The sequence below is a fragment of the Mus pahari genome, chromosome 14 (assembly GCF_900095145.1).
Source record: "Mus pahari chromosome 14, PAHARI_EIJ_v1.1, whole genome shotgun sequence".
Lineage (NCBI taxonomy): Eukaryota > Metazoa > Chordata > Mammalia > Rodentia > Muridae > Mus > Mus pahari.
The window spans coordinates 39,594,990-39,618,000 of record NC_034603.1 but is presented as its reverse complement, the minus strand read 5'-3'; the positions used below and the strand labels follow the sequence as shown (position 1 = coordinate 39,618,000).

The window sequence follows — 23,011 nt, the reverse complement described above, 5'->3', positions numbered from 1 at the left end:
TTGTCTTACACGACTAAGCTATGTTTCCCTGACAGGACAAAGGGCTTCCTGAGATGGGAACCCTCTGCTGAGTGTAAGGGTGGCAGCAAGTGTGGGCATAGATGTTGCCTCTGCCCTAGCTAGGAATAGGACTAGTAAGGTAGTCCCATACAGTCCCAGCCATACCAGCACAGGAGGCTGGGCCGATGCATGATGTCACTGGCTCATTTCCATCTATTATTCTTGTACAATTGAAAATATTCACAAATTTGCATTTGGCATCTCTGGGCCAAGGTAGCTTTTAAGCTTGAAGGTTTGCTCTCTGGCATCTCAAGCACAATTTATCCTCCTCCTAGTCCTACATAGCATCACATGGCTCTTCCTGTAGCTCATTATAGCCAAGTCAGTCCACTGAGAAAGGAGGAGGGTGAGCATGGAAGGGCCCCCGGTGGTACTTGTGGAGTGGTTACCCGTATCATCACTCAAGGTACTCAGAGGAGCAGAAGACAGCATCAGGCCCAGGATGCCACCATAATCAGACCTCAACTGTGCCAGAGCTGGCCCCACTGCCCTTGGCTACTGGGCTGTTTGAGAGGAAAATTGAATTATAATCTTAACATCCTTTGTACATTTGGAAATTTGTCAGAGCAATTAAATGCTAATAAGGCGAGGGAGATTAAATGGATAGTTTCTTTAAAGATTACCCTCCACCACCCAAGGTCAGGTAGAAATCGGAAGTAATGTAGTGATGGAGTCCAATCACTCTGGTTGAATAAATGTCACATGAAAGTAGGGAGTCATTCGGTTTTCTATATTTGAACATCTCATTAGAGTCCGTGCCATTTAAAGATGTATTGGGTGGCAGAAAGGTGACATTTGAGGTCTCTCATGGTAAGCCAAGCCCTTAATTATCTGATGGAGGTTAATGTGTCTATGATATGGGGGAAACCTCAGCATAAAAGGATTAATGGATTCTGTTAAGAATGGGTTTCATGGTGGGCCATGAAACTAGCATGGACCATCCACTGGAGTGTCTAGCCAGAGTGAATCTTTCTTGTTGGTTCCCTGACACGTTGAGGTGGAGACCATGGAAGAAGTGATGGTGGTGTCAGGGGGATAGCTCAGTGGGAAATGTGGTTGCTGTTCAAGTATGAGGACCTGAGTGTAGACCCCCAGAACCTCTGTAATGATGGGCATAGTAGCGTATTTGTAATCCCACCATTCTTGACTGTGAGATGGGAGGCAGAGGTGATGGAAACTGGCAGGGCAGCTGGCTTCACGGTAGCAAGTGTCAAAAGGTTATATCTGAAATAGGTTGAAGGTGAGGACCGATACTCAAAGCTGTCTTCTAACCTTTATGCACTGCTATAACATGTAATACCTATACTTGAGTTCTCTCTCTTTCTCTCCCTGTTGACCATGGTTGTAAGGAACAAGGCTGTAGAAAACCATCACTCATTTCCAATAGTGATTAAGGCAGGTGCCCAGTCTTGACTGTAGAAACAGCGGAAGATGCTGAAGGGTGTATAAGGGTAAGGTGAGGTCAAGTGCAAGAAACCTCAGGTTGGGTCATGACTTCAGGATCCATCAGTGGGCAAGCAGTAAGGTCTTGATGCTGAATGCCCTGGAGGTCTGTGTTTCTCTGTACTCCTGGACTAGGCTGGACGATTTGCTTCTGATGGGTACAGTAATAATCCCAGTAATGTGATGCCATTTCCAAGAACTGGCTTCAGAAGATAGTAGCTTATGGCTTGCTCGCTGTCTCTAAGTGTTATGGATCAAACCCAGGGATTTGTGCATGCTAAATAAACAGTTTTAACCAACCTAACTATACCAAGCCCCAGAAGGGAGACTTCTATCAAAAGAAAAATGTTCTGCTGTAAACTTCGTGGCTGGTTTTAGGTAAGGAACTGTAGAACCATGAGAAGTAGGGAAGCTGTCCCGAGGCAAACAACCATAGCAAGGCTCTGGTATAGAGCCAAGCCTTATAGGCTATCATTAGACTGTCTTTCTGGACATCCATGGACAGGAATTTTGCCAATTGGTGTCCTGTTCTTTTCCAAGAGTTAGGAACAGATGGTTGGCCACAAACTAGCGTGGTGGCTCAAAACCATCTTCCAACACAATTTGGTGTATGCCATATTTCTCTCCTATTCACACCTGCTGCTTTGAGCAGTTACAGCTCTGATCCATCTCTGAACTATTTAACAAACTGCTGATGGCGACACTCCATTAATTATCTTCCAGGATATCTCCCAAACAGCAAACACATGGTTTTATTTCTCAGGACAGTATTAGTATCTTAAAAACTCCTAACACCTAGGTGATATTGGATTTCTATTAGTTCCTCTTTTTATTCTACCTACATTCCCTTGGCCTCCTGTGTAAACCAAGTCTTGTGCTGGTGGCTGAGGTTACAAAGATAAATACAAAAATACCACACTACCCTTTTCTCAGGTGGCTTAATGCTATAATGATGAGAATATATGAATACAGCTTTTCAAGTGAATGGGAAGTGTTGAAGAATATATTTATTGAATTAAAACAAGCAGAAAAAATGTGAAGGAATGAAGAAAAATTATCATTAGTATTTTGTTTTGCCCAGGACACTCTCCATTTGGGGAAACCTGATCAGAATTAAGAAGTCAAGCAAGTGGGAGTCCATCTGCAGTGAAGTCAGGTCCTATGTTTTGAGGGGGCTACAAGAATCCCTCTTTTTTACATGGTTATGTTGATGAGTTAAGCCTAATCAATTTAGAATCCACAAGCTGGATGAGGATTTAGATGATCCTTAAACTTTAATTGTTTTTAAAAGAAGAAATTCAGTGAGCTGAGATACTTGCCCAAGGCCATGTAACAAGCAAATTATCCTCCCAGATGGGAGCCCAGGTCTTCTCAGTTTGCGTCAGTATCTGTATGAGGTTCCTAGCATTTCTGCGAGCTTCAAAGACCTGATATTTTAGGCTTGGCAAAAGATTAATCACCAAGTATTTTATATATATTTATACATATGCATATATATATATATATATATATATATATATATATATATATATATATATATATGATGAGATATATTATACTAGGCCAAGAAAACACATGCTTCATTCCAAGAGTCACTGGGGCTTTGGCATTGGCATCACTTGATCATTCTTCCTCCAGCAGACAGTGCTGCCATCCCCACATGATACAGTGGTTCACTCCCACTTTGGAAGGAAGAGCACACATCTAGCATGTGTCTGGAGGTGGCCCAGAGCACTTCCCTTGAGCAGCTTTCCAAGCAGTAGGGATGCTTGATCAATGGCCTTAAGAAGGGAACGCAAGGACTCACTGTTAAGTGTCTTGGCAATGGATTAGCAGTGAAAAAAGTAGTGTCACTTCTAAATGAGCCAATAGACACATATTTAATTTCCATTGATATTTATATACGTGCGTGTGTGTGTGTGTGTGTGTGTGTGCACACGTGTGGCAGAGGACACCCTTGGGTTTTCTTCTCCTACCACGTGAGTTCCAGGAATTGAACGTAGATTGTCAGGCTTGTCAATAGATACCTGTGATGATTTGTATACTTGGCCCAGGGAGTGGCACTATTAGAAGGTATGGCCCTGTTGGAGTAGATATGGTCTTGTCGTAGCAGATGTGGCACTATGGGTGTGGGCTTTAAGACCCTCATCCTAGCTGCCTGGAAGTCAGTATTCTATCAGCCTTTAGATGAAAATGTAGAACTCCCAGCTCCTCTTGTACCAGGCCTGTCTAGATGCTGCCATGTTCCCGCCTTGATGATAATGGATTGAACCTCTGACCCTGTAAGCCAGTTCCAATTAAATGTTGTCCTTTGTAAGATTTTCCTTGGTCATGGTGTCTGTTAGCAGCAGCAATAAAACCCTAAGACAGTACCTTTACCCATGAAACCATCTTGCTGGACCTCCATTAACTCCTTGAGAAAGGGTTAGAGATGCAGTGTGGAGGTGATGGGATAGTCTAGGGATAGAGCAACCTTTCAGTCCCCACTGAAACCCCCATCCTCATAGCTTCACCTTATATGGCACCCATTCTGAACCTCGTTTTTCTCATCTGTAAGGTAAACAGGCTAAACTTTGGTCAATCTCAGAAACAAGAGTTTCTCCTTCCCCACATGGAAATAATGTCTATCTCTCTCAGACACCGTGAGAACATGGTGACCCATAAGACCACTGATGCCATTATCATCCATAACTCTACCTTCAGACCAAGAATGTCATCATGGATATCTGAACCTGAATAAAGAGCTCTCAGGTACTAAGGAGATAATTCACTCAGCTCATGTTATGCTTACAGCATCAGTTGGAGTTAATGTCATCTCTGCTTGATATCACGAATCTTCATTTTATAGATGCAAACACATTTACAATTTAGGGTAGATTTGCTCATATCCCCATGGTAGGAGCTGGGGTTTCTATACTGTTTCTTCACAGTAGGTAGTCTCAGGAGGCCCTGTGAACTCTAGCTTTAATGACTACGAGGTAACTGTGAACAAACATACTCACATTGACCTCCTGATCTTTGCCCTTTCTCTACACACCCAAAAGACCTCTACTCTGGCATACTGTAGGCATTCAGACATCCCAAGAAGAGCTCAAAGGAAGGAACAAGATATCACTTCATTTGTCCATCTAATTTTTAGTCCACACTGGGGCTAAGGGGGCGGGGCAGAAGAGATGACTCTGGCTGCTTCACCCCAGCTCTCCGCCAACAATACCGTTTCTGCTCTACCCAATTTCCATATTCCAGTTGGCAAAAGCCCTAGAGCTCAATGGTTCACCATGTGCTGTATTAGTTGTCTTCATTTACACTGACAACATACATGCCAAAAATAACTTAAGGAAGGGAGTGTGCACTTTGGTTCACAGTCTGAGGACACAGGCCATCGCTGAAAGAGTAGCAGCTGGAGTAGAAAGCAGCTGGTCACATTTGCTTAGGAAGCAAAGAGAGGGGAGTGTTGACGTTCAGCTTGTCTTTCCTCTTCACTCAGTCTGAGACCCCAGCCCATGGAATGATAACTACTCATAGTCAGGCCGGGTCTTCCCATCCCAATGAACCCAACCTAGAAACTTCCTCAGAGACACGCCCTAAAATTTGTCTCCAAGGTGATTCAAGATCCTGTCAACTTGACAGTCAGTAGTAATCATCATACTTACCTTCCTTTGGAAGGCAGTTTATAGCTCATGAAGTCACTGTCATCTGTTATTTCTTGAAGTGGGCCTCACCTGCAATCTAAATCGATTACTAAGAACACTCTCTATTACCACATGATTTTCTCCACAAAAGTATTATGGGAAACACAACAGGGCCAGGCTTTTACAGTCATTATAGTTGTTATCCTGGTCTTCTTATCTGTCACGCAGAGACAGTAATCAAGTAGTAACTACATCAAAGGGTTGGTGAGGACTAACTGAGACAATGGACTGTCAAGGCCAAGTCTCCAGTAGGAATTCTCTCCTAAGGATATTCAGGTTACCTTCTCGCACTGACTTATACATGCCATTCATCTTGGCACAGCTTCCTACTGAGTCTCTCACATCCAGCCTCACCTGGAAGAAAGCCATCTTCCAATCCCAGCAATTTTCTTCCTTCCCTTAGGGACAGTAAGTCTATTAAGGTCTCAAGTCACCTGGCCATCCTGAATCCTCTTACACATCAAGTAGAGGCTGACAAATGCTGCCCAATATAACCCAGAAAAGTCTATGAACCTTGCTCAGATGGTTGCATAAGGACCAGCCATGACAGCCAGGTACATGGACAATATTGTTGATGAAAGCCCAGGCCAAGTGTTTTACCTGATGATGTGAGTGTCTTTGTCAGGATTTTATTGCTGCAATGAAACACCATGACCAAATAAAAGAGTTGGGAAGGAGAAGTTTTATTTGGATTACACTTCCAGATCACAGCCCATCATTGGAGAATGTCAGGGCAGGAACTCAAGCAGGGCTGGAACCCGGAGGCAGGAGCTGAAGCAGAGGCCATGGAGGGTGCTGTTTACTGACTTGCTTCCCCTAGCTTGCTCAGCCTGCCTTCTTATAGAACTCAGGACTACCAGGTCAGGGATGATACAACTACCATGATCTGGGAGCCTCCCCCATTGATCCCTAATTGAGAAAATGTCCTACTTGGATCTCATGAAGGCATCTCTTCAACTGATGCTCCTTTCGCTGTGATGACTCTAGCTTGTGTCAAGTTGACACACACAACCAACTAGTATGGTGAGAGTCAGATTATAGTCCAGAAAATAATGGGGGGCTGTGGGGCCAGAAGAAGAGGTGAACAGACATGGGAAATAAAGTCAACCTCCACCCCCACCCCCTCATTTTTGGAGAGACTGAGACCAGAGAAGGAAAAGCCCACAGATCATCATGCTCCCCATTATTCAAATATCTGTCTACTCATGTCTTGCTGAGATCAACACACCCAACAGCCAGTGAGATCAGCACGGGGTCAGAGGTTAGAGTAATCAGCTCCTCCCTAGCTCTCTACAGACTGCTTTGGATAGATTGGAATTTAGCATTCCCGGTTTCTGAGTCGAAGGGAAAGTTGAGCCCTAAGGACTTTTGCAGCCATAAGGATAACATTCAGTTCTTCCCCCTGATCTTGGGGCCTCCATGAGAACCAAGAAGCGCTTGCTACTTTTAAGAGGAAAAACTGCATTCTGATGTGCAAACATGCTCGCATATTCATGCACTCAAAATCTAATTTTAGCTGCAAGAAGCTTCATTATAAGATGTTCACATAATTAAGCAGTTTTCTTCCCAGGGCCCGGGAGCCTGTCTATTCTTCTCTCTCATTTACACATCACTGAGATTATCAGAATGTGTTTTAGTTCTTTAAAATTATATATTTTGGTTTTTCCAAATTGATCCACAACAGGAGATAAAATCCATGAAAATTACATGTTTTAAACACAGGTTTGTGCCTTGCTACTAGAGTTAGAATCTGTAGATGGTTAGGGTTTGGTTCTTATTGGGTCCTGATGCAGTTGTCACAATGCTCGCCTTTCCAGACAGATTGACTTTTATGATTGGGCTAGTGGGTATGGCACCATCCTCTACAGAGCTTAGAGATACAGATGAGTCAAATGGACTTCTCTAAAAGGGTGGTCAGATATCCCTGCCTATTGGGTATAGCTGATGGTCAGCCACTACCACAGGACCTTTGCACTCTTTTATACATGCAACACAGTGAACCTCAAGGCTGTGTGAGCTGGTGGCACTCCATCTGAAAGGAGGTAAAGTTCTTAGGTACCTGGTAGCCCCAGGTACTCAAGTTGGGGTACACATCAACCCCAACTATTCAGTTAAACTCTCTGGGGCTGCTACTCTTGCAGACTCCTGGGGTGGTAGGGGAAGTCTAGGGGTGACTAGACTCTGTCAAGTTTCCCTCCACACTTTGCCCTTCTTGGCCTTCCTTTTGGGGTCTATGGGGTGTCTAGCAGTAGGCCTGCTAACTGCCTGCTCTCCGAGGCCTGAAAAGCAGGTGTTTCCTGACTCCCCTTCAAGGCATCATAGACACGCCTAGGGCAGACCTCAACTGTTTCTTCGAAGTGGAGCACGGAGCTATCCCAAGCCAGTACATTTTGATGGAGACTCCAGCCTTCCCGAATTTATGTTGAACTGAGTAATCCTGAGGGAGGGCCAAAGCATAAGTTCTTCAGATTTGGTCTTTGCATGGTGCCTCAAAGATCCTTCACATTCCATTGGTGTGATTTACAAAAGTTATTTCAAGTAATTTGTTCCTCTACTTTGTCTTCAGACTCCTAAACTCTGTCTTCCATGTGATCCATTTTGTTGGTGAAGCTTTTCCCTGAGCTTATTTGATTTATTGATTTTTTTTTTCCTTTTCATTTCCAGTTTGATTTCAGTTTGGGTTTTCTTTAGAATTTCTACCTATTCATTGAATTCTTAGTTCATATCCCAAATTGTCATTTCATTCAGTGTCTTGTTCTTTTTCCACACCTCAAATGTTTTATTCTTATATTCTTTGAGTTCATTCAGGTGTTTATCTGTCTCTAGTTTAAAATTTTTGAACATGTTTATAAGTGACCTTTTGAATCCTGTGTCCTGTGGTCTTTCCCTCTCCCTAAGTTGTTCTCTTTAGGGGTGATAATTTCAAGCTCGGCAATTCTTGTGGGGGTCCAGATTGTTTTAACTCCTGTATTGCTTATGTGACTCCAGTGAGACCTGGACATTGGAAGTCAGGCTGAAGGGTGATAGCCTGCATGGATGAGTAATGCTGGGCCTAATATCCAGGGGTTCTGAAACAGAAATCTAGTGGCAGGCACGGGATGCCTCCTTGTGAGGTGTTGGCCTTCTTAGTTAGGGTTTCTATTGGTTTGATTAAACATAACGACAAAAGCAACTTCACTAAGGTAAGTGAGGGCAGGACTCAGAGCAACAACCAGGAGGCAGGAACTGGGGCAGGAGCTATAAGGAGTGCTCCTTAGTGCCTTGCTCCCCATGGCTTTCTAGCCTGTTCTCTTGGGACAGCCCTGCCCTCACTAACCTGCGTCCACTAACAACAATCATTAACCAAGAAAATGCACTAAAGACTTGCCAACAGGAAGATCTGATTGGGGCATTTTCTTAGTTGAGATCCTCTCTTCCAAACTGACTCTAGCTGTGCCAAGCTGACAAAAAGACTAATAACCAGGACTGTCATGGAGGCCCCAGGGTAATGAGAAACCAAAACAATATACGGCATTCCTTTTGGGTGGCCAGAGAACTAGTTGAAAAAGTCCTATTGCTGAAGATATCACACATCTTGGGTACAACAGACAGAGAGAATTACACTGTATCTGAACTGGCAGCTTCTTCCCGATGGTCAGCTTTCACAGCACTGCAAGGCGCAAGGCAAACTACTGGGGGAGAAAAGACTTTGTCACAGTTAACTTCAATTGTCAACTTGTCATTCCTAGGAAGAGGGAACTTCAATTGAGTTTCCCCCATAAGATTAGCCTATGGCCACAGCTATGGGGGTATTTTCTTGATCACTAATTGACGTTGAAGGACTCAGGCCACGGTGGGTGGTACTATCCCTAGGCAGGTGGGCCTGGGCTGTTTAAGAGAGGTAACTGAGCAAGTCTTGGAAAGTAAGCCATTAAGCAGCATCTCTTAGTGGTCTCTACTTCAGTTTCTGCTTAGATTTCCCTCAAGGACAGACTGTAATCTATAAGGCCAAATAAACTCTTTTTACCTCAAGTTGTTTTTGGTCATGGTGTTTACCATAGTGACAGGAAAGCAAACTAGGGCATTGATGACTTTACCTGAGAACTTTAGAAACTATGGTATCAACCTGCCAGACAACACGTGCCTACTGGTGCAATAATGGCATGGCTGTTATGGGGGCAACCCAGCAGTCTAAGCTTAATTTTGAGGCCCATTCCATAAAAGGGAATCCATGCCCGATTCATTAAAAACCCATGGCTAGGGAGGTTCTAGGCTGTACAGAGAACTTACTAGTGTTGTTTATGTTAGGTTGATGCAGGATCGTACTGTGTTAAATGTGTTTATACGCATAGGCAAATGCTACTCTCAGTTTTCATTGGGAAAACTACTTTCAAAGGTGATGAATAAAGAGACTCACGGCTGCTCAAGATATTGGGAATAAGTGATGGTCGTGTACTCAGCACTAAGGAAGATGTTCAAACTACCTACCATCTCTAAGGATCAGAGAACAAGTCAGAAGAGGAGGTGGTAAGACTATAGGAACTGCAAGGTGGATAGAGGAACTACAGAGTCAGAAAACGCTGTCTTCTGCCCTGACACAGACAACTGAATCAAGATTTCATGGCTGCAGTGGTTGCTTACAATGGGTCAGTATAAGACTAGGCATGTTAGTAAGTCAATCAGAGACGGGTATGTGTCCCAAACAACTCTACTCCTTCATGATGAACAATGCGATACTGATGGATTCTGAGGATAGGTCAGATACTTACTGTCTTTAGTTGTGTCCTCACTGATGAGCTCACCGTGCCCCCAACAAATAGTTCCAAGCCCGTGGTTTCACAGATGGCCCCGATCAAACTTGGTGGGTTACAAAACAAAATAAAAAGACGTGGAATTGGGAACAGGACTTATAGGCAGGTGGTAGAGAGTGATTTAAAAGGAATAGATTCTGCAGAAAGGACATAGAAGCTTAGGAACATATATACATCTGGGTGAGGCAGTTCTGTGGTAATACCCCCACCCTACTGTCCCAGACAGGGACTCCAGCCCCCATGGTCTAGCCAGGGAGCAGGACTGGGTCTTCCCATGACCACCTTCTCAACTGTCTGCACTGCCATTGCTTCTATACGGCTTTGCCTGGGCTGAGGGATGTTTCCCCAGTGCCTTCCTAGGACACTACACCCTGCCAGGGTCACCTTACATGGAGAAGCCCTCCAGAGTTCAGGCTCACCCTGCTCTTCACCCTTCCCAGGGCTCACCAATCCCTACCTCTTACTCCCACTCCTGTACCTTGTTCCCAACCCACACCCATCTCTGAGCCCAAGATATGCAGCAAAGGTGACCCAAGACGGCTATGCGTGTAAGCAGTTATTTTGGTCTCAGGCTGGCAGGCTGGGAGGAACTGTAAAAGGCTGAGAGCAGAATCCATGTTTATGTCCCTCTTCTGTCCATATCTGCACTTAGGGTTATTCCTTCACGTACACGCACACTAGGGTCTCTAGGTCTCTGAGCCTCTGTACACGGGCACCGGATGCACTCCACCCACCTGTCCTTCCCTTCTTAGCAGACCTCATTCTCACTCAAAACCACCTCAAGGCTGCCATGAGGCATTCTCTGACGAGCCTGGGGATGTAGCTCAGCCTTTCTGAGACCACACAGCACATATATTCCTCTGTGATGGGTTTCCCACTAAGACAACCCCACAGCCTGTGAGATGGGCAGTAAGGGGCAAGTGGGAGTTGTCACACCCACCTTCTTCCCTTTGAGCAGCACAGAGGGCAGAGTGGAGGTGACTGAGTAGACTGTATCAATATTTTACTACCCTTTGGTGAAAGAGGACCAAGGATGGGAAGCAAGGTTGGCTACAAAGATAAAGACAGAGAGTGTGGCAGAGGCAGTGACATGGTAGTGGTGCCAGACTGAATGCAGTATCTGGGAGAGCTACATCAGCCAGGGAGAGGCAGCAGTATGCCAAGCCTCTCCAAGGGACACCTAGCGCTTTTTTGTTTTTGTACAGACCAGCTAGCCTTGAACCCCCTACTTACTTGAAGATGACTGTGAGTACTTGATTACATTGCTTCCAGGTCTCAAGTGCTCAGCATGTGGGTGGATATATCGGGGTGGCTTTCACAGAACTTTCTGTGTGACCTTCACAAGGCAGGGACCTGCTAGCATGTGGGGCAACTGGTCCTAGTAGTCCCTGAGACATTACCATCTAGGGTCTCCCCTGTTGGCCACAAACCCCTCCTGCTGCATATGGTCTCCCATTGAGTCTGGAGATCCCCTGAAGGCCAAGCCCCCATCCCATGCTTTGGCCCTCACTCCTTATGGGCAGGGTTTGATGCTCTGGTTTCTCAAAACAATTGGACAAAGAAGCAAGTGGCCTGTAGCTGAAAGAGAGTAGCTGGGCTAAGCTACATAGCAGTTGGTGTCCTAAAGTCAGCATGTGTGCTTGTTGGGGTTTGGGGGGCTCATGTTGCCACAATGTGGCCAGTTGCCATCTACAGAGAAGAGAGAGGCAGAGACACAGTGTTTGCAGTGCCAGGATGTCACAGCACACACATTTATAGGATGCCAGACAAGCAACCAGGGTCATACTATACCGATCAGCAACAGTCTGTCTGTGCACCTCCTGTCCCCAGTGCATTACTCAGATCAATAGTGCCTCCCCAGCACAATATTCCAGAGCCAAGGGCCCCCAAAAGCCAGTTTGTACGCGACTGAACCCAGGAAACCCAGAGCCTTCTGAAGCCTGGGGTATGTGCACATGTGTATGTGTGAGGCAGATAGCCAGTCTCTGGCACGTGTGTGTGTGTGTGTGTGTGTGTCCATTTCTGTCTGTGTGTGCAAAGCTGGGAGTGTCTGACCCACCCCACTCAAGTGGCTTAGGCACATTTAAAATGGTCACTGTGAGAATGGGGTGATGTCTAAGTGTGTCTGAGGATGCGTAACTGTCCGGCAAGGAGTGTCCTGTGATGCACATCCCTCTGGTTAAGCCTTGTGCTGCCTCGGATCTCCTGCACACGAAGCAGCACCTTCAAGAACACCCTGCTGACTGTGTGCCAGCCCCCATGCATCCCAGGGGTCCATGGATCAATGCACTAGAGCAGTGTTCAGCCCATTAGTGTAACCGCATCTCAGCAGGAGCAGGAAATCAGGGTGGGCCTATCATCTGGGCACATACTCCCTGGGCAGTCCAGCCCAGTTGTGGTCACGCAAGGCCTGGTCCACTGTCCTGATATAGCCATTGATCAAGTCCTTCATCTCAGGGGTGAAGGGCTCTTGGTCATGAGGGCGCCGGCCACGCCGCCTGAAGCTGCCCTCTTTGTTGTTCTCAACACAGAGAAGCCGCTCCTCGCTCACAGACACATTGAGGAAGGCCACCATCTCCCGAAGTGTGGGCACCAGGCTGTGCCTCAGCTCCTCATAGTGCACGACCAGCAGCCGCTTCCCATACTTGAGCCAGTCTAGGACATGTGAGGACCACCAGGAGGCATAGCTATTCACAAAGTCCGGCCATTCTGGAGAGGGGAGAGAATGAGTCAGGATTGCCTCTCATCTCGTGGCTACTGGCTCTGGAGGGCCTGACTAGGAGCAGGGTGCTGCCAGCTTTAGACTTCTCACTGCCCACAGCTGACCCATTTGGGAATCCAGGGTGAATCCAGGGTTCCTATCAGGTTAGACCTGGAAGAGTCCTAGGCCTGCCTGGAAAACAGTGACCTTGGGTGCCAAGTAAATACAGTCTGCCATGTGACTAGCAAGAACTAGCTCTCTCCTGTATGTTGCGAGTTCTTTGCCTTTTGCCCTGGGACTTTCCTGGACAGTGAGGAGTCTGGGTGAGCCTGTGGGATCCAGGGCCTGATGACATAGCAGGATAAAAGGATCAAAATCAGATGGTGACCCAAGCAATCCATCTCAAATCAGGATATATAGCAGATATAACAGGACATATAATCCACCTCAAATCAGGGTGATATAACACATATTGAAGTCCGTAGACCCCAATATGATCGCACGTATAGAAGAGGCTTTTGGAAGGCAATGTAGGTTAGAGGAGGTCGTGAGGGTGGAGACCTTGAGATGGGATTAGTGTCCCTCCAAGGAGACGATCTCTGCCACGAGGCTGTGAATGCTGTCTGAAAGTTGGAGAAAGGCCCTCACCAGACACTGAGTCATGCTGCTTCTAGGACCGGGAAGAATAAGGAACTATTACTTAAGCACCCCTATCTGCGGTGCCTTGTTATAGTAGTCAAAGATGTCTAGGAAGCAGGGCTTGAGACCCAGCACTGCCAACCACCACCCAGGCACCTTGATCAAATCAAGCTATTCTGGGCTTATCTGGAAAGCTGTGAATGTATAGTGATTTCCCTTTAGAACACAGTGGAGTTAGTAAGGGCAGCCTCGGAAGGGCTGTTGTGCTGAACCCTGAACGCCGAGCAGGCATGCACACCTTCTCCCCTTCCTGAATGGCATGTGGGTATGGCCTCCTTTTCTAAAGGAGGGTCGAGTTGATTCAGGCAGAGGGGCAGTCAGGGCCATGTGCATCTAGAGCTGTCTCAGCTCTGTGCAAGCTCTAGGTACCCATGACTTCATCACACACCTGGGTACCCATGACTTCATCACACACCTGGGTACCCATGACTTCATCACACACCTGGGGGTGGGTAGAGGAGAGTTTTGGCCTGCCATCTGCATGGCAGTCATAAAAAAACGTCACACTGTGTGGACAGAGCAAGCTTGGAGGAGCTGGGGAGGAAGTGTGAGCAGCCAGGCCTTCCAGAGCCAGGAATGTGCATTCTGATCCTGCTTCACGCTGCCACGTGTCAGTCCCCTGCCCAGGCCATCCAACCCTCACCTTTGCTCTTCCAGTTGCGGTCAGGGGCATAGCCCAAGTGTCCAGCGCACTTCCTGTTGAATTCAGCAACTAGGGACCGGTAGGGGTTCCGGATCAGCAGGATGGCCGAGTCAAACATCTCAATCTCCCTCCGGCCACTCTCGTGCGTCTTCACACAGATGGTGCGCCGGCTCCGCCAATGGTCCTTCTCGCCCTTGAACCCTGCTCAGGAGGAAGGAGAGGACCTCTGTGGAGGAAAGAACCCTTGCTCTCATAGGGGGTGATCCTATCTATGCAGGAACACAAGGACTGGTGACATCTGAGGTTCTGGGGGACAGGATGGGGACAGGCGAGGCCCCCACAGGAGTGACTCTTGTCTCAGGGAAAGTATGCACAGGAGGTGTCTACTAGTGAGAAAGATGTTCGTCTCATCACGAGGCAAATTGTTTCTTGCAGTCCCTAGGAGTCAAGGGGTGGGGTCCTGACCCTAGACCCAGAAGGTGGCACATGCTGGACTTTCCTATTGTAAAGAATTTTACCCCAGGACTAGAGGGATGGCTCAGCGGTTAAGAGCTCTGGTTGTTCTTCCGGAGGACTCAGATTCAATTTCCAGTACCCACATAGCAGCTCACAATTGCTTGTAATTCCAGTCCCAGGGCTTCTGATACCCTCACACAGACATATGTACAGACAAAATACCAGTGAACAAAAAAGTAAACTATATGTAAAAAGATATCCTTAAAAAAGAATTTCGTTCCAGATGAAGACTGAGGCTCGGAGTCGGTGTGTGACCTGTACAATGTCACACAGCATTCTGACAAATGTAGAGCTCTGTTCGTATGCCCTTGGGTGTCCCTGTAAAGCTCCTATCTTCTAGCCACCTCTCACTGGAGATAAGACAGCCATCATCAGTCAGTGGCTGACCTCATGCCATATCCCACCACAGGTCCCTGGATTATCATGTGATTAGGGAGTCCCTTCTGCGGGCTCCAGGGCAGTTCTGTTGAAGGCCTTACCCACAGCATTTGACAACCCACAACCTAGTATCCATGAAAGGACAGCTGTCCTCCAGACCAGCATCTCTGCTACCTGTATGCATCCTCCCTTGGCTCCTTGGTAAATACTGAGTGCTCAGAACCCGAGTGACAATTGGTTGGAAAGACCAGACTGTCCTCATGGGTCCCCAGAGACACAGGATTCCTTAAGTTCTTATGGCTCCTTGTGCTGGACTTTGGATCATTTGATGGCTGATACTGTTAACTCAATAAGCGTGGACCTGTCTAGGAGACAAACCTGGGGGTGGCAGGAGAGGGATAATACCTGTGAGGGATTATGCAGCCCCTGGCCATGCCTATGGGGATTATCTTGATTGGGTTAATTGAGGGAAGAAGACCTACCCTAAAAGAAGGTGACACCATTCCCTGAACTGGGATCCTAGACCCCACAAGAAGAGGAAACTGGCTGAGTACAAGCATTCATGGCTTTTGTTCTTCCTGACCACAGATGGATACAGTGTGACCAGCCACTTCAGTCCCCCGCTCCCTTGACTACCCTGATGGACTCCATCTCAAACTGTCAGCCAAATAAGCCCTTGCTCCCTTGAGTCGCTTTGGCTAGGGCACGTTGTCCCCATAACAGCAAGGATAAATACAGAAGCACTAAAGGAATAAAAGCAGAGGCTATGGTCTAGAAGGTGGTGTGGCTCACATGCAGAGCCAGGGGCTCAAGGGAAGAGAGCAGAAGAGACCAGAGAATGGGATGCTGTGGAAGGTCTTTCCGGAGAGGTATTGCCTAGAGTCCTTATCTCATAGGTCAGCCTTGCCCAGGACACCCAGCTTAGGGAACAGGTTCCATAAGTCTCCACAGTCTTGGCTTGGAGTTTTGGAAACAAGAGTCCAGATGTCCCCCTTTGGCAATGGTCGAAAGACACCTGTTTCTACAACGGCAGCAGGGCTTCCTGGGCCTGGAAAATGGAACTCTCGAACCAGAAGTGAGGATCCCCACCAAAACTTGCTACTGCCATGGGCCAGATACCAGAAGACTTTGCCTTGGGTGACCTTACCAAACATGCCAATTATGACTATGAATGCCAGGCTGCTTGTCTGAGAGCTAACAGCCCAGGTGCCTCCTGGCACCACTGAAGCTGGCTATACCACGATTTGGCCTCTATCTACATGTATATCCAGGCAGCTGGTACAGGCCTTCAAGGCAAACATTGTAGGTCACTGCAGCCCGGGTACAGGGGCCAGCCAGAGAAAGCAGGACCATGTGCTTAGCTGGCAACTGCCCCCGTCCTCGTCCCATCTGCAGGCACCCTGAGCATCTCTGGAAGATGGGGCTGGGTTACACATATGCACAGCCAGTTTGAGAACTCGTTGCCAAACACAGACACATCCATCCTCCTGGGTTGTTTTTTGTTTCTGACAGTGTTGGAGGTTCAGCAAACCAAACTCCGGCTAAGAAACCCAGAGCAAATGCTGTGCCACTTGACAGCTGAGAAATGCATTCTGCCAAATTCAGATGCCACTTGACTTGTCTGAGGGTCTTCCTTCTCAAGCAGCATGCAGACTTGGGCCATTTAAGTTAATTTACTCAGTATAACGAGGCCTCTTATTTCTCTAAGGGAAAGATTAGAAAACATACAGTTCTTGCCCATTTCTGGACCAATTTAAATAGCTGCTTTTCTATTTTTTTAAAATGAGCTACCCCTTTGCCTAGAAAAAAAAAAAAAAAAGAACGAACAGATTGAACAGATTAATGTTCATTCTTAATGACTAGGGGTCTATGGGAAAATTCTAGCGTTCCAAGGAGGGCTGGTGCTGTGAATAGTCCTGGTGCTATTTGTATTTTGATGCTAATTCCGTTTTCTCAGGAGGAGCGTCAGACGAGATGGAAATCTCATACACAGGTGGAAGTCATGTACGCAGGTGACTTCTTGTGAACCTTCTTTCCACCTTAACTTGTAAAATAAAGGCTAGAGCTGGTGATTGGGCAGGGGGAGGGAAGGTGGAGCTGAAAAGTTTGGGGGGGGGGAGAGGAGAGAAGAGAGGACGGACAGGAGGAGGAGGGCGGAAGATGAAGAATAGGACGATCCAGATTCCACGTGGCTTTAACTAGCCACAGGTAGCTATGAATATCTTATAAAGGACTGATAATTACAGGACAATTTGTCTTATCTAGGTGGGCAATTAATATCATTATCAATTGGCTCTGAAATTAATGTGTGGGCATCTTGTGAGTTGAGAATTTACTTATATAAATCTGACTTATAAATTACAAGCCTCTAGAGTTTTGATATTACCGGGTAACTGGGATTTGGGACCGCTGACCACAGGGGGTGGATGGCTGGGAATGTGAGCGGAATCTGCCATCAGGAGAACCAGGCGTTGGGCGGTCTCTGCTTAGTGCTAGTCATGGAGGCAGCGGGGTCGCCGGGCTGGAGAGTAGCCAGCAATAGCACAAGTTGGCTTGTGAGAGGGTTACGGCTTGTCCCCACCCCCGCCACTGCAAGCCTGGCTTACCCTTGTTGTACAGGGTTCCATCGAAGTAGTAGCTTCCCGTGTAGAAGCCGGTGGCGTGTTCAATCAGGTGCCTTGCCCACGTGTTCCCAGCTCCGGGGAAGCTTGACAGAGCCACAAACCCCTTAGACTTGTCAGGCAGGAACTTCCTGTCTGTGCACCGGGTGTCTGAAAGTCCACAAGTCACCATGAAGTCCCCAGAACTGTGAGCTCAGATCCATGGTTGGAATCCTCTGGACAGGGACTGCTCTCATTAAGGGACCTGCCACCTACACCTTGTTCTGTAGCTGGCGATGGCTGGGAATCGGGTGCTCTAGAGATTCTTGCCCCACTCTGTCTCTCTGGGACAGTCAAAGCCTCTTGACAGAACACTGAGGACTCCAGATTCTGCTAGGGGAGGTGGACAGGGCTGTGTCTGGACCTAGCCATGCCACTGCAGTGCAATGAACTGAAGCTGGGTAACTTGAGTCCCACAACTGTGCTTATGCTCCCGCCCCAGAGCTGCTGGCAGAAATACAAGTTGCTGGGGTATGATCCCTGGAGACACTGAACAACAGTGGGGATGGTTCTCCCGGATGCTCCTCCCTGAGGCAGCCCTCCTCTTCAGACCCTAGCCCTCTCCATCAGTCCCTAATCCTCCCCATCAGTCCCTAGACCTCCCCATCAGAACTTAGTCCTCCCCACCAGTCCTTAGTCCTCCCTATCAGTCCCTAAGACCAGCACAGGTGATGTGATGATGACACTCACCTCGGGGGAGTGCCAGCACATGGGGGCTTCTGAGACCTAAGTACCCTTCTTGTGGTTCTGAGTCTTAGCCCTTGCATTATCCCACTGAGCCTTGCTCTCTTTGCTCTTCCTTTCTGCCTCTTATGCTACCATTACCAAAGGCTCATATTTCCAAAATGAGCCTGGTCTCACCCTACCTTCTCTCTCTCTCTCTCTCTCTCTCTCTCTCTCTCTCTCTCTCTCTCTCTCTCTCTCCCTACTCAAGAGACTGGACACTCTACATACCCTATACCCTGGGGTTGCACAGTCAGGCATACCTATCCTCTCTAGCCTTAGGAACTCTATGGTCCAGGAAGTATTCAGAGCTCACCTTGCACGGGTGTCTGGTAGACCTCGCAGTAGCCAGGTATCCCTTGTGCCTCTGGGGCCTGGCTGCACAGTGCTCCATCCACGGCATCCCGCAGGCTGAACTGGGGGGTAGGGTAGGCACAATAGCAATCCCAGCTGCGGAGGATGGCCAGAGGAAACTCCTGTGGAGAAGGAGAGGAGGAGTGTGAGGTGAAGGAGTGGCCTGTGCCTGTAGCTCAGGTGTGAGCTAGACCCTTGTGGAGGTGCGGCCACTCACACAGGGTCAGCAGGGATGACCACCAGGCTCTGTGTCCAAACCAGAGATAGTCAGAGCAGTGAGAGGTGACTTCTACCCTGCAGGAGCTCAGAGTGGACAGTGACAAGCCGACAGTCACCGCACTGCACGAGACACACCATGGGAGGAGAGGTGAACAAACTCCAGCAAGCTGAGCAGGTCTTAGAACTGTGGCATCTGACAGGAGCGGGAGGGTGGTGAGGCTATCGGGGAAGCCAGCTCTGCTGCCACAGGGCAGCTCAGGGTGTGGTGTGCCACACTGTTAAACAGACCTCGAGCCCCTCGGCTTAAAGGTCCCACAGCCGAGTTGGGGCAGATCCCTAAAGTCTTGTTTTCAAAGATGGAAGAGTAGAGAAATACAAGTCTTGTTCCTTCCTGACATGCTCAGATGATAGGGCCTTTCTGAAAATGGGAAGCCTCCCGCCAGGCGAAGGAACTGGAAAAACCTCCTTTGGAGGCCCCAGCCATCTCTCAAGTGGGCTCCTGATCCTCTCTGGAGTGTCTGCATCATACAGCAGAGAGAACATTCTGAAGACCTGGATGTGAATTCTAGCTCACTTGGTGTGCAACAATGGACAAGATGCTTAGCCACTCAGAACCGCACCATAGACCAAGGGTAATGAAATGTAACGGGCAGTCTGATGGGTAGATGAGCTGGGCCCCAATGCTTCGGCACTGTAGGAATGGACCATTTTTGGCTTCCTTATCCAGTTAAGTGTTAACCACAGCTTATTAAAAAAAATGCACCCACTTTCCTCACATATGTGAGCATCCACTATGTGCCAGGAGGTAGGAGGGACATTCAGCCCTACCCCCTCGTATCCCAAGGGGAGTGGCAGGCCTCTTAGGCACTGAGCCTTCGTTAACAGAGGGAGGCAGTGGGTGGGTGTAGGATGATGTTTGCTGAGAAGGGAGCCGGCGCTGCACAAACCTTTTTATTTTTTGCCCACAGCAAGAAATCTCATAAATAAATAAGGAAAATCAATAGCGTTTTCTGTGCGTGGCTTGGTAAAGCCGAGGAGCTGTGCGCTCGTGTTAGACAAGAGATAGTGTTGCAGCCAGGGGAGGTGAGGCAGAGCCTAAGGGATACAGCCAAGAAGCAACGCTGATTGCTGACCCTCCACGGCGGAGTAGACCCTCTCCTCTGAACCCAGCAACCCCTGACCCCCACCCTCATCCTTCTTCATACCAGGATGGCACTGTGCTTGCTGGCATAAGGGGCCGACAGATCCAATCATGTCTCTTACGTAGACTCCACGCTGCTTTATAGATAAGCCTCTTTGGTGGCCTGATTCTCATCACAACTCAGCCAGCTTTTCTGAAAGCAAGCTTCCCTGTGGGGGTGGCCTCTGAAGTCTCCACCATCCCCCTTGCGCACATCCGAATCCTGCCTCATCCCTCAGTAGTACCTTCATCCCAGCAGGGACTCCCGGGACCCCATGTTGCCCCTTGGAAGCACACAGTAGTGCAGTGGTGTCCAGCTCCTTCCAACACATATAGGCTGTGAGGGTGGAGTTTCAGAGCGAGACTCCTTATAGAGTTCATTAAAATGAAGCCATCGGGTTGGGATGGCCCTTCATTGTGAAGGGAGTCCTTACAGGCCAAAGCCCAAAACATCTAAAGGCAAGCATCCAAGGATGGTAGGAGATGCAGGCCAGGGAGAGGGGCTTTAGGAGAAACCGAGGCTGTGGGTACCACCACCTTGTGGTTCCAGCTCTAGAGTCCAGGGCGAGGTTAAGGTTAATGTGTGTTGTTTAATCTGCCTGGCTAGTAGTACTGATACAGCAGCCCGAATCAGCTAAGACTATTCCTCAGCTATCAAGTCAGGCTCCCACCTCAGGGCCACTACACCTGCTGTCCCAACTGCCTGGAATGTCCCACCTCATACACCCTCTCTCTCTTTCTCCCAGCCACCATCTCAGGGAGGCCTTCTCTCTGCGTACCCTTTTCCAAACTGCAGTCCCCTCCCACCTCCTTCCTCGCTGTGCATGGGTTCCTGATGAAACGCTCTCACCCCAAAGTGCACACAGCTTGGTCAGCCTTGACGGACAGACCTGGAGACAGGCGGTATTTCCACCCACTTCAAGGTTCTACTGTCCTTTCTCCAACATCTTTCTCTCCCTCAACTTAAGCGTTCCATTACCAGTGATCAGCGGTATCTATTCTAGAACGCCGTATAAATAGAATCACCGGGTGCGTGATTTTGCGAGCCTGGCTTCTTTCATTCAGAAAACCATTCGTCTCGTCTGTCCTCATTGCTTTACATGTCGGGAGCTCATTCCTTCTCCCTAGACCATAGAATTCCACATGTGGATGGACTGTGTGTTGACCAACTCACTCTTTGATGGCCGTCTGAGCCGTTTCCCGGTTTTTAGCGTGAATTAAGCTGCTTTGAGGCACCTAAGGATGAAGATCTCATGTGCGTGCACCTGCCCATCCTGCCTTGTTCTTCTCCGATGTGCTCACCACCACACTGCACATTGCTGACTTTACTTCTTTAACTGGCTTGTTGTCTGCTCCATTCCTGACAATGTAAACAGGGAAGGGATTTCTGTGTCCTGTGTGTGACAATATCCTTGGGGTCTAAAACAGTATCTAGTGTGTGTCAGGAGTTTTAGTAAAAGTGTTTTATATATGAACAAATGAATGAATGAGTGAATGAATGAATGAACGAACATCCTTTCTAGATTCTGCCAGCATCGAAAGCTCTTGGCAACGAACCATGCTGTACTTCTTCAGAGGGGATGAGGGAGGAGAAAGCGGCTATATCAGAGCAAGCCCTCCCAAGCCCAGGGCCCTGCTATCTGAGATTCCTGCTGAGGCCAGCAGTCTCTCTAGCCTAAGTGTTCTGCTGAAGCCCATGGGCTCCGGGGCCTCCCCAGTGACACTGGTGTTGTGGTTCACTTCCATCGTCATATCCCAGGGCTGCCCGTCTCATATGCCCATCGCTGCCCCCACCAGTGACCTAAACCTTTCTGCTTCCCTGAGTGGATTAAACTGTCAACTTTCCGAGTGTTTGCAGAGCAACGGGAGAGCTGCAGACAGTAATGCAGTTTTATTTACAACATAACCGCCTCGGCGACATCACTGGATTCTGAAAACACAGAACAATTTTCAGCCCCGTGGGATTTCGAGGACACGATTTCCATAAAAATTAAATATTGATGAATCTTATCTTTCTGCCAACTTCCCAGCTCTACCATGCCCCTGCCCCCACTCCAACCTTCAATGAGAGAAAAAGACAGAGGGATGGAGTGTGTGTGTGTGTGTGTGTGTGTATGTGTGTAGGGAATTGAAAAAAACCCAGGCAGAAAAAGCAAGCAGAAAAGCCAGAGCTGTGTGGGGCTGCTGGAGTCAAGCTGAGTAGGGAGAGCCAGCTAGGCCTGTATCCTGGGACACAGGATGATTCTGCACCTCTGGACATGAGCTACGGTATCTGGGATGGGGACTCAGTAGGAGTGTGCACCAGGCAAGGACCAGGTCTTGAGACAGAACAGAGCTCTGTAGCTTGCCTGAAGCCATGAGCAAAGGCCTAGCCTCTGGCTGTATAAATCTTCATTCACAAGAACGGGGACTAAGGGCTGAAGTGATCTCTGGTGCCTTTCAGAGAGTACTTAAGAGCTGTAGTTTGGGGGTGTAGGTACGGCTCAAAGAACAGTGCCAGAGGCTTCACCTGCAAGACCTCCAGCACCTTCTCAGTGCAAAGCCCTTTCCACACATCCAACCTCAAGATGCTGGCGGCTCACACTGAACTCCCTCCTATGCACACAGATAAGTCTAAGCATGATGGCTTGGGGGAAGTCAGAGTGTCCACAGAGGACCTGTGGGTATCACTAGTGTGGCATTGTTTTGGGAAGGCCTGAGTCCATGGGAGATAGACAAATTAGACCAACTCCCAGAGAATACCTTCCATGAAAGCCAAACACCATCAAATAGAGAGTTGGTGAAGATCCATCCAACTACAAGGAGGCTGGTATCCATCAACCAAGGCAAGATCTGGCTTCTCCCGAGTCAGCTGCTCAAATGTCCCACCATCTAAGGAGCCAGGTTAGGCAGAGGAATCACCATTGTCACAATCACTGTCTGCCTCAAGAGGCACCGCAAACATAAATCGTGA

General features: G+C 48.1%; 1 protein-coding gene across 4 annotated transcripts in view; it reads right to left on the bottom strand.

Annotated features, from left to right (window-relative positions):
- Positions 1-11,703: 11,703 nt before the first annotated feature.
- Wscd1 (WSC domain containing 1) overlaps positions 11,704-23,011 on the bottom strand; it is a 39,886-nt gene continuing 28,578 nt past the window's right edge. For 2 of the 4 annotated variants that reach the window (XM_029546332.1, XM_029546331.1), the window contains exons 6-9: positions 18,622-18,781; positions 17,529-17,693; positions 14,029-14,229; positions 11,704-12,694 (exon numbers count right to left, since the gene is read on the bottom strand). In XM_029546332.1, coding sequence (XP_029402192.1) covers positions 12,342-12,694; positions 14,029-14,229; positions 17,529-17,693; positions 18,622-18,781 — 879 coding nt within the window. In that variant the 3' untranslated portion in view covers positions 11,704-12,341. The remainder of the gene's footprint in view (positions 12,695-14,028; positions 14,230-17,528; positions 17,694-18,621; positions 18,782-23,011) is intronic. The other 2 variants (XM_029546334.1, XM_029546333.1) reach the window with 1 other exon arrangement.